The sequence below is a fragment of the Pinus tabuliformis genome, chromosome X (genome assembly GCF_031772625.1).
Source record: "Pinus tabuliformis cultivar Carrire ecotype Pingquan chromosome X, CPIR1, whole genome shotgun sequence".
Taxonomy (NCBI): domain Eukaryota; kingdom Viridiplantae; phylum Streptophyta; class Pinopsida; order Pinales; family Pinaceae; genus Pinus; species Pinus tabuliformis.
Genome location: NC_142308.1, coordinates 1,087,712,834 through 1,087,725,126, shown reverse-complemented (window position 1 = coordinate 1,087,725,126; position 12,293 = coordinate 1,087,712,834). Strand labels below are relative to the sequence as shown.

Sequence of the window (12,293 nt, the reverse complement as noted above, 5' to 3'; positions counted from 1 at the left end):
TGTTAAATAAGGTCAAAAATTCTGTAAGACCCTTCCTGAAACCCTATACAGAAATGAAACCCTATAGTGATATAACATCGATAGAGTTAAATTCTCGATTAGCTAATTAAAGCATCAAGATACATAATCAAAAATGGAGAGACACAGATACTATGTTCTACAAAAGAAAAATTCCAACTATATTCTAACTCAGAGCCGCATTATTAGAAAAAGCAATAAACATTTAAAGAAAGTGGAACCCTGTCCTGTGTTCACACAACAATTCTAACCCACATAAAACTGTGCAGAACTAACTGAGCAAAAGGGTAGCATTGATATTTTAAAAAACGAGCATAATAATTCACATAGCAATCGAGAAACCATAATTACATTCCAAAAGAATCCTGTAGCAATTTAGCATAAAGAATACTTAAATGGCTTCAGTCCTGAAAAGTCTGTCATTACAAGAGTATGAGGTCAAGAACAAAACCTAAACCTGAAACAATTACACTAGTGTGGCCTTAGTCACAGGCCCCGTAGCGGACTAGAAACCCTTAGCTAGACAAGGGAAAAACATGCATACAACTCTTATATAACAGAAGGTAACCGCTTGAAAAAGGATTAACAAGTAACTTGACAAAAGCATCCCATTTAGCTTCAGAACCAAAACAAAAAAACCAACACAACTCTGGAGAATTGATGCATTTAGCCACAAGTCAAACCCGAGTGTTCCTTTACTATCGAACAAGCACCAGGGCCGCCAATAAAGCTTACTCGAAAACCCTCGAGCGTCAGAGACAGGAAGGGAAACCACAAGCTCCATTTGACAACAGCTTGAAGCCCTCAGACCCGCATCCATTACACCTGTAGTGAGAATGCATGGCAAACTGCATCAACAATATGGTTGGTTATCAAGGGACAATGAAACAAATGCAGAAAAAGTAACCAAAAAATACTCACATGAGCAACTTACTCCGAGATAAACATTCAACGGAGGGAAATCCCATAGCTCCACTCCTGAATTCTTTCAACTGAATCGAAACCCTAGGTCTGCAGGCCAAGCAAGACAGCGAGGGAGCGAAATGAGACATAACTCTAGCAAACGAGGCTGAGTAGCCTTCTGGGAAGCGCCCAGCCTTGAGATCGAGAACCCAAATCTTCCACCGTCAATGCGACGAGAGACCCAAGGTGTACAACTGCGGAAGGACGAGCTCGCCCGTGCCACGTTACCATGACAGAGCAGGAAATAAATGCCAAAACCAAGTGTAAAGTTTAGCTGGAGTGTGAACTCGAGTGTGACCTTGATAGAATTAACGCAAAGTAAATGAGACTGTTAGCGATCAGTGGATAGGATTCCCTATTGCACAGATTCATAATGTAGCCCAATTATTGGTGACTTTAACTTGAGAATAGATTAATATGTGATTTAATCAAGTTTCTTAATAATTCATATGTTATATTCATGCCCCATGAAATAGTACTATGGTAACTGAAATGTTACTATGTTGAAATTGTTTTATTTTTGTCTTTTAATTATAATATTATGATGTAGAGATATGACATATCCCCATGGCATCTCGACATTTATCCTTGGCACTTCCATAATGAAATAGGTCAAAATAATTTTATTACACGTTAATTGATAAAAGAGAAAAGGGCTAGCTTCTGATAGAGGGATCTAGGCCGTCTTATAATACAACCACTTGTGCTGGTCACATGATTGGCTCAAAAAGAGCACATCACATGATTTGCTCGAAGAAAGCCCACGGTGATAATAAAGTCTTGGAAAAAATTCAGTCAGTGATCTTGCTGGTTCACGGAGGTTTCGGAGGAGTCAATGAGTCATCTTATTAGTTCTTTTTCTTCTGCTACTTCTTCCACCAAAAGCGAAATTCTAGGATCTTCTATCAGTAAGTCGCAGCAACCGGAGCAGGGTCTCTATTCCCTGAAGATTTGAAAGGTTTTCGTTCCCGACATAACCGTCAATTAGATGAAGATAATTCTTTAAACTGTGGGCGTAAGCAGGATCAAGATTATGGAGCTCTTTCAGAATGGGAGAGTCGTTATTATTCAAAACAATTTTCACGCCCACGTGAAAATATGTCCAGGGAAACCAATCCAACATTTGACTCAACCATGTCTAGCAGTTCTCGTTGAAAACAAGTCCAGGAACTTTGGGAACAATATCGTTCTTGTTCACCAACTGCAACACCTTCTGTAAAGTCCTCGAGTGCGCAGGCGAACCGGGCACGGGCACGCGGGCGTGCACGGCACGCTGGGCTGCACGACCCGTGGGCGCACGGGCAAAGAAGCGGGCGCACGGGCGAAGGAGCGGGCGCGCGGGCGAGTCAGGCTGAACATTGGTAGGCGCGCGTGCGCGCGCAGGCAGGCGCATGAGCTGGGCTGCACGCGGACAGAGCGCGGGCGCGAACAAGCCAGCCTACATGACAATGCGACGAAACAATGGTTCATATGCGACGAAACCTGCGATATTACGACACTTGTGGGAAATTGCGGTGGATGTTTATACGGCTGGTTGGGGCAAGGAACGATGGACTAAGGCCGACTTACATCATGGTTGGGCCAACCTTTAGATGGGCGTTGTAGCACATTGAATGGGCGTGTAAACATGAAGGTGGGCGGTCGGCTGGGCAGCCCACCCACACATTACGACATGTATATATTGGAAGCGTTGAACGCTTGGAGAGACATCATTCTACACACACATCTTCGCATAAGAACAAGTGCGCAGTTAAAGGCGCAGAAATAAGAGGAGGTAAAGCGCATATCTCATGCGCTCCTCTTGATTTAGTCGCTCGGTTGTAACTCGTACTTGGTGATTGGTGAAGGCGTTGGGCAAGGTGTGCCCCGGTGATTGTGCAGAAGTGCCATTGTGCCGAGACTTGGCGAGGGTGTCTTGGTGGCTCGGGTGAGCACCCACCCATCGTGCAAGGTGTGCACACACATTGTAAAAGGCTGGTTTGCCTATGTTGTAAAAGTGACTAAGTATAGACTTGGATTTTGCCAAGAATACTTGTGAAGCTTGTATTATTGAAGAAAGACTAATTATTATATATTGTTGGGCAGACTCATTGTTCAGGGAGTTTCCCTTCCCTTTATACTGTGCAATTGTTGTTCTCTTTTATAATTGTTCTTGATAATGAATGAGTATGGGTGTTCATTAGTATAAAGGATAAACATAATATTAATTGGTTGCGAAACACAAACTAAGTAAGGAAAAATGAATTAAGGGTAGTCCATGAACATTAGTATTGGTCAAAAGAAAGTGTGCGGTGGTGGCGAACCTCGCTATAAGCGGTTGGAAGACTACGGCAAGTGTAGGGGCGTGACACCTTCACTCCCACCTCCGCCATTCGAAGGCGAACGCTGTATTCCCAACGCATGGGCTCGCGAATGCAGTCACAGGTATAGGCTGTCCCGGCAAATTTGCGTTAAGGTTTTTCTTAACGTCATATGATTAAGGTTGCGAGAGCAGCTCCTAAGCTGTGTCCAAGTTACGCTCAAACATTCTTCCTTGTATTCATCTACCAGTCTTAAAACTTCTGAAATAACAGTATCTCTTGCAGGTATTGAATTGTCACCATGAGAAGTGTAACAGCTTAAAAATCTGAAATAACAGTATCTCTTGCAGGTATTGAATTGTCACCATGAGAAGTGTAACAGCTTAAAAATCCCTCGTCCACTCGGACGCTGTTGTCGTTGAAAGGAGCAGTAGACGATAATCCGGCTCCGATGCGCTGGTGTTTGAGAGGAGTAATTGATAATCTGGCAGGAACTAAAATATCTCTTGCGTCCTCTATCCATTCCTGAGCCGTTTGGGTTCCTCTCCACGCTACTACAATATCCCGCCGTCCTAGTCTTCGTATCTCTTGAGTATCTGTGCAAACTGCAATAAACCCAATCCACACAGATTGCTCTATTTTCCTCCCTAAGATATCTGTGTCCGCATACAAATATTTGGTCACTTTATTGCCCTTGGGGTAATACTGGGAATCACCGGCCATTTCACAGCTGTCGAACAATTTATCAGGACTATACTTAGCCCCACCATAACCATTCATCAAAAGTTCACTATCAAACGCATCGTAGCACAACTCTGCAAAATCACCATATCCGAGAATCTCAGCTTTGAATACTGGATTAATGGGATATAATAACCCATTCCACGACTCTGCTCCTACAATATCTTGCCACATATCTGCAAGCGCTATGTTTTCGTATCGGCCCATCTCTTTTACTAGTGGGTGTCTTGAAGAACAGGCGATCGATTTTCGGTTTTGGGTCCGGATCAGCTTTTTATGGAGAAGAGTGCCCTTGCTGCCTGAAGCTGTAAGGAATGAAGGCAGCATCCCCATGATATATGAAGCGAGACATGAATTTCTGAATCTCAATGTCCTCAAGTATAAAAAGGCCGGATATCTTAAAGACAGTTCTGCTTCTGTGGTTTTATGCAAGTTGTTAGCTTAGTTTTTCTGATGTGCAATGCCAATCCCAATATGTGTATCTTACCAGAGCTTGGTACGCGTATATATATCGATATCATACACGAAATTCATTAGCAGCAGCAAGCGGATTGATTTCCTGGATTCGAAGTTAGTAAATTTGACACGGTTGCATGAGGCCAAAGGATTGACTTTGACTATGAATTGTTTACATGGTATTCAGGTTTTAAATTTTTAATCGTTCAAACGTGCGCACGTCTCTTTCAGGTTCCCGGCTCCCTTTCCCCCAAAATCTTAATAACAGAGTTTGCTTTTTTGTTCAACGGAGAAGGTCGTTGAATTTGTCAAATCTATTTTACAGTTACCGTGGCCACTGCCCGTACTATCAATAGGAGACTTGTCCAATGATAATCTTAACGGTAATGTTATTTACAGTGTTTGCTTCTTTCGGTCAATTGAGAAGGTTGCCGAATTTGTCAAATCTATTTTGCAGTTCCGTGGCCACCGCCGGTATTATGAATTAAACACACGTTCAATGGTAATCTTAATAACAGTGTTTCCTTGTAGGTCGGTCGACCATCAATAGCTCAGCTGTTCAATGGTAATCTTGATAACAGTGTTTAGGTATTCAAGTCAAATCAGAATTTTGTTTTATCAATAACTCGCTTGTTGAATGGAAATCTTCATAACAGTGGTTCCCTGATTTGGTCAGGCCATAATCGGTATTGGAAAATAATAACAGCGAGTAAAGTGGATAAGAATCTAACTCAATTGTTTGACATAAAGTGGATAAGAATCTAGAAACACAATTAGATTGTGAATATTATTTTTTAAATTTGAAAAAACCAATAAGAATGTGAATATTATTTTTTGAAATTTTAGAAACACAATTATAATGTGAATAATATTTTTTTAATTTTTATATTTAATTTAGAATGCGAATAATATATTTTAATGTTTTAGTTTCCGAATAATATATTTTTTAGTTCTATATTTAATGTTTTAGTTCCCCATTGATCCCTATAAGTGTTTATCATCAATTCAATTTATATGACATCTATCCTATATTATTTTTTTTTTATGTTTTAATAAATTATAAAAAAAAATATTATATTAAAAATAATAGTATGAAAATGTAACATTATATTAATTATGAAATTTTAAGATTGCAAGTTTTAACTTTTATATTTAATTTAGAATGCGAATAATATATCTTTTAGTTCTATATTTAATGTTTTAGTTCCCAATAGATCCCTATAAGTGTTTATCATCAATTCAATTTATATGACATCCATCATATATTAAATTTTTTTTATGTTTTAATAAATTATAAAAAAAATATTATCTTAAAAAAAATTGTATGAAAATGTAACATTATATTAATTATGAAATTTTAAGATTGCAGGTTATCACTATTGAGCTATTAAAAATGTCTAATTCTATCACACATTTTTAATAACACCAATCTAGATTCATCGAGATCTACCATACTGTAAGAGAGACCTAATCTCTTTTCACTTTAAAAGTGGTTTGCAACTCAAAGGCATTTGATCCCTCTCAGGATTTGGTACAATCAGTATTAAGATGTATCTAGATTGTTTTAACTATTAATTATAATTATAAATCTAAATATAATTATTACTTTTATATTTTATAATTTTATTTTTATCAAGTCAAAAAATTCAGGATTACATCTCTACCATACTTGGATCAAATGTTTATATAGGAGTTATGTTTACTTATGAACCTCAAATATAAATAAAATATGTAATAAAAAGTGGATCGTGTGAGGGCAAATCTTAGATAAAATATAATATTGCAAGTTTCCCAATATTTATCTGCCAAACTTGGGAGGAATACTAATTAAAATGTAATATTATTATATTTTACCTAATATTCCCCACGATATCAAATTTTACCTAGTAGTTCCCCTAACCAATGCTAATTTTGTAATTGAGTTTGTTTACTTTTAATATTCAAATAGGATGGAAAATTACAATAAGAAGTGGACTAGTTAAGGTAAATACTCGATAAAATGTAATGTTATAGTATTATATTTTACACAATATAAGCTAGTAAAATTGGATGGGGGTAGGAAAAAATATTAAGTAAAATGTAATAATTACATTTTACCTAATATTTCCCCTCGGGCTAGGTCACTTTCATAGCTAATCTTATTCACTTATTATTATTATTAGACATAATTCAAAAGAATATATTACAATTATTATGTTAAAGTGATATTAAAGAATCCATTAGAATGAAGAAGTAGGTACTGTAAGGGACACTTTGCAAGTTCAAGGGAATTATCTTAACCAACAAATGAAATGTTATGTTATGTTATGTTATGCCTAGCATATTGGCCTAGAGAACCCTTCTTAACCTATTAAAAAATAAATAATTTTGTTTAAAAAATGAAAAATATTATTTTAAATTTTAAAATAAAAATATTATATTTTAAAATGTTATATTCAAAATCTATAGTCCAAAATGGTTAAAAAAATTAACAAATAAAACGTTCTGAAACTCTAGGGTTTTGGTATCACTAGATTTTCGCGACACCTGATACAGCCTGGCAGGCTCTCCTCACTCACGCATCTGTCACCGCTCCTTGACATCGTCCTTTGACTGAGCGAGCACATGTTGGGCCCTCCAGGGTGAGGGAGATCAACCCCCTCCTTCATATCGGTACTACCTGGCGCACACCGAACACCCAATGATTCATCTTCTAGTTTTGGGGAACAACTGAAACACCTGCTCTGAGATCTTAATGGAAGTCCCAAATACAGGGTCAATGCATTCCAAAAGATGCAAAGAATCCATGAGTTGTGATCCCTAACCATCCTCTAGAACAATCTCGATAATTCATGAAAGATCTTGTCATAATCTATATATTTATGGGCATTTGGCTCGGAGAATCGAATATTCTCCAATGGATCCAACACAAGTGGTAGGTGAAAGCTCCATTTGATCTCCGTCTCTGCGTCAAGGGTTTATTCACAGTGATCTTCGAAGATCTTGATGACCATAAGTGCATTTTCGACAATGGACCATATTTCATGAACAACGTTGAGTTGTTCATGAGGCACTGGCAACCCTGCTACAGTCCGTGGCCACATCCCTACTTATGAATTAAACACACGTTCAATGGTAATCTTAGTAACAGTGTTTCCTTGTAGGTCGCTTGACCATCAATAGCTCAGTTGTTCAATGGTAATCTTTATAACCGTGTTTAGGTATTCAAGTCAAATCAGAATTTTGTTTTATCAATAACTCGCTTCTTGAATGGAAATATTCATAACAGTGGTTCCGTGATTTGGTCAGGCGATAATCGGTATTGGAAAATAATAACAGCGAGTAAAGTGGATAAGAATCTAACTCAATTGTTTGATATAAAGTGGATAGGAATATATAAATGAATATTATTTTTTTAATTTGTAAAAACCTATAAGAATGTGAATATTATTTTTTGAAATTTTAGAAACACAATTTTAATGTGAATAATATTTCCGAAAATAATAACAGCGAGTAAAGTGGATAAGAATCTAACTCAATTGTTTGATATAAAGTGGATAGGAATATATAAACACAACTAGATTGTGAATATTATTTTTTTAATTTGTAAAAACCAATAAGAATGTGAATATTATTTTTTGAAATTTTAGAAACACAATTTTAATGTGAATAATATTTTTTAATTTTTATATTTAATTTAGAATGCGAATAATATATCTTTTAGTTCTATATTTAATTTAAATGTATTATATGTTTTAATTTAATAAACAATAATTGTCAGATGGATACTAGTTGTTAGGTGGGTAATCGAAATTTAAGATATAATATTAAAATTTTAATTAACAAATAATAATTGTGAAGTGGATAGTAGTTGTTAGGTGGATAATAGAAATTTGACTTGTATAAAATATTTTAAAATATAATGTTTGTATTATTATACAACAATTAAAGGTTGATATGATTAATTAAAAAAAAATGTCATACCGAATTATTTATAGTTTTTTGGGATGTGGTGTTGATAAGTCATAATATTGCCCAATGGTATCGTAAATATCTATAGTCAATAATCTTGTTTCATACTTTCTTAAATGTATAAATGTTTAACCTTGTTGCATGTTTTTTTAAACTTATAAATATTTAACTTATATATCAATTATTTTTACCAACACTAATAATAATACTAATTTAAAATAAAATTATATATATATATATATATATATAAGATGTACTATATAGTAAACTTTTTGATAGTTCTTACCAATTCATCCCTATAAGTGTTTACCATCTACTCAATAAATATATAATATATACATTTCAGTTCCGAGCATCAATAAAAAGAAATGCCTCACATAAATAGTTGTTCGTGCGGGTTCATTCAATATACACACCCCATTACCGAGTCACATCATCTAAATATATAGAGGGAATAAAAAGAAATGCCTCACATAAATAGTTGTTCGTGCGGGTTCATTCAATATACACACCCCATTACCGAGTCACATCATCTAAATATATAAATATATAGAGGGAGTTATTTCGTTACCAGGTGAAACCTTGGCTGAACCTAACTTAGTTAGGGAAAGAGGGAACCTCAACCTTGTTACCTATCTGTATTGTATCGCCCCATCAGGGAGAGGTGTATATATATAATTTGTTAATTAATTTTTATTTTTAAAAAAATTATAAAAAATATTATATTAAAGAAATTGTCTGAAAATGTAACATTACATTAATTATGAAATTTTAAGATTGCAGGTTATCACTTTTGAGCTATTAAAAATGTCCAATTCTATCACATATTTTTAATAACACCAACCTAGATCCATCTTAATTCGGGATCTACCATACCCTGAAAGGGACCAAATCTCTTTTCACTTTAAAAGTGGTTTGCAACTCAAGGCATTTGATCCCTCCCAGGGTTTGGTACACTACGTATTAAGATGTATCTAGGTTGTTTTTATTATTAATTATAATTAATTATAGATATAAATATAAATATAATTATTGCTTTTATATTTTATAATTTTATTTAATTTTATTTTTATCAAGTCAAAATGTTAAGGATTACATCTCTACATACTTGGATCAAATGTTTATATAGGAGTTATGTTTACTTATGAACCTCAAATATAAAGAAAAATTGTAATAAAAAGTGGATCAGGTGAGGGGAAATCTTAGATAAAATATAATATTGCAAGTTTCCCAATCTTTATTTGCCAAACTTGGGTGGAGAGCGGCGGGGGAATACTAAATGTAATATTATTACATTTTACATAATATTTCCCATCACCCCAACCTAAATATCAAATCTTACTTAGTATTTCACCTAACCAATGTTAATTTTGTAATTAAGTTTGTTTACTTTTAAACTTCAAATATGATGAAAAATTACAATAAGAAGTGGACTAGTTGAGGTAAATACTCCATGAAATGTAATATTATAGTATTATGTTTTACACAATATAAACTAGTAAAAATTGGATGGGGGTAGGCAAAAATATTAAGTAAAATGTAATAATTACATTTTACCTAATATTTCCCCACCTCCTCCACTCACCCTAGGTCACTTTCATAGCTAAGATTATTCAATTATTATTATTATTAGACATAAATCAAAAGAATATATTACAATTATTATATTAGAGTGATTATCAAAGAATCCATTAGAATGAAGAAGTAACTACTGTAAGGGACACGTTTCGAGTTAAGGGGAGGGATCCTAACCAACAAATGAAATGTAGACCTTTGATGCTTCTATACATATCTACACATTATGTATTCACCCATTCAATAATAGAAACAAAGCATAAAAAAGCTGCAGGGCCACCAAACATATCCAAACAATTTCCCAATATGAACATATCCTTAAAAAAAATTACCTTTACAAGCTACATGCATTCAATGCCATCATTTTCTAAAGCTAATTATGTATCTAAATATTTGCATTACATTATGTTATGTTATGCCTAGCATATTGGCCTAGAGAACGCCTCTTAGCCTATTAAAAAATGAATAATTTTGTTTAAAAAATGAAAAATATTATTTTAAATTTTAAAATAAAAATATTATATTTTAAAATGTTATATTCAAAATCTATAGTCCAAAATGGTTAAAAAAAATTAACAAATAAAATGCTCTGACACTCTATAAGGGTTTTGGTAGCACTAGGGTTTTGGGCCACCTGATACCGTGTAACAGGCTCTCCTCCTCACTCACGCATCTGTCACCGCTCCCTGACATCGTCCTTTGACTGAGCGAGCACATGTTGGGCCCTCCCAGGTGAGGGAGATAAACCCCCTCCTTCAGATTAGTACTACCTGGCATACACCGAACACCCAATGATTCATCTTCTATTTTTGGGGAACAAAAGGGTAAACAAACTGAAACACATGCTTTGAGATCTTAATGGAAGTCCCAAATACAGGGTCAATGCATTCGAAAAGATGTAAAGAATCCATGAGTGGTGATCCCTAACCATCTCCTAGAACAATCTCAATAATTCATGCAACATCTTGCCATAATCTATAAATTTATGGGCATTTGGCCTAGAGAATCGAATATTCTCCAATGGATCCAACTCAAGTGGTAGTTGAAAGCTCCATTTGATCTTCGTCTTTGCACCAAGGGTTTCTTCACAATGATCTTTGAAGATCTCGATCATCATAAGTGCATTTTCGATAATGGTCCATATTTCATAAACAACATTGAGTTGTTCATGAGGCACTAGCAACCCTGCTACAATTTGGAGAATGAACAATCTTTAGCTACCCCCATATGGGTCTCACTGTACTCTCTGCCAGAGGATTTATGGGAATGGATATTCTGGAAACAATTGGCAACTCCATAGGTGACTTTGTCGAATTCTCAAATATCACCAGGCGTCGATGATTCTCCTCCTATGCTTGAATTGTGTCTACATGAACATATCACAACCCCTCTTAGAGTCGGTGGAAATAGAGTACCAAGATGAAATCTGGTCCCATCATCGAATCAGGTACCAATCCCAGCAATACAATATTGTTGGTGACACTCTTTACCACCGCGGTACTTATTCTCTCTTTCGGCGTTGTTTAACTCACCAAGAGGCTGAAAAAGCATTAAATGATTTCCATTCTGGAGCATGTGGTGGTCATATGTTTGGGTATGCCACTGCCCAAAACATATTACGTGCTAGTTATTTTTGGCCTTCCATGTTTAAATATTGCATAATTGCAGTCGGAAAATGACATAATTGCCAGGTCTACGATCATAAGATGTCAGTGCCTCCATCTCCTCTTCACCCTATTATAGTTGTCGGTCCTTTTGCGAAATAGGGGATAGATTTCATCACCTGTAACCCTCACTTGGCCGGGGGGCATGGCTATATTATCCTTGGAGTTGATTACTTTACGAAACTGGCTGAAGCAATGCCTACATATAAAGACGATGATGAAACTGCAACAATTTTGATTTTCAATCATGTGATTGTTCGGTTTGATGTCCCACAAGCTATTGTTACGGACCATGGTGGCCATTTTCGTAACTTTCTAAAGACTGAACTATCAACACATCTTGGCCTACACCATGATAGCTTCACTCCTTATTATCCACAAGAAAATGGTCAAGTTGAAGCCTTCAATACAATTTTAACAAACATGATTAAATGGATAATTGGTATTCATAAAGGAAACTCGCATACCATGCTTTTTCTAACACTGTGTCCATGTCGTACTACCACAAAAACATCTACGTATTTTACTTCCTTCCAAATGTTTATGACTTAGAGGCAGTATTTCTAATTGAATGTGAAATTCCATCTTTGAAACTAGCCATCGAATTGTTATGAGCTACCTCTGC

The 12,293-nt window shown here is 35.5% G+C and overlaps 1 protein-coding gene across 1 annotated transcript; it reads right to left on the bottom strand.

Annotated features, from left to right (window-relative positions):
- Positions 1–2,119: 2,119 nt before the first annotated feature.
- Positions 2,120–4,355, bottom strand: LOC149143600 (galactolipase DONGLE, chloroplastic-like). Its single transcript, XM_089451890.1, has 3 exons — positions 3,647–4,355; positions 3,333–3,412; positions 2,120–2,419 (listed from the first exon to the last, which is right to left on the bottom strand). The coding sequence occupies exons 1-3, from the start codon at positions 4,353–4,355 to the stop codon at positions 2,120–2,122; spliced, it is 1,089 nt and encodes a 362-aa protein (XP_089308016.1).
- Positions 4,356–12,293: the final 7,938 nt, after the last annotated feature.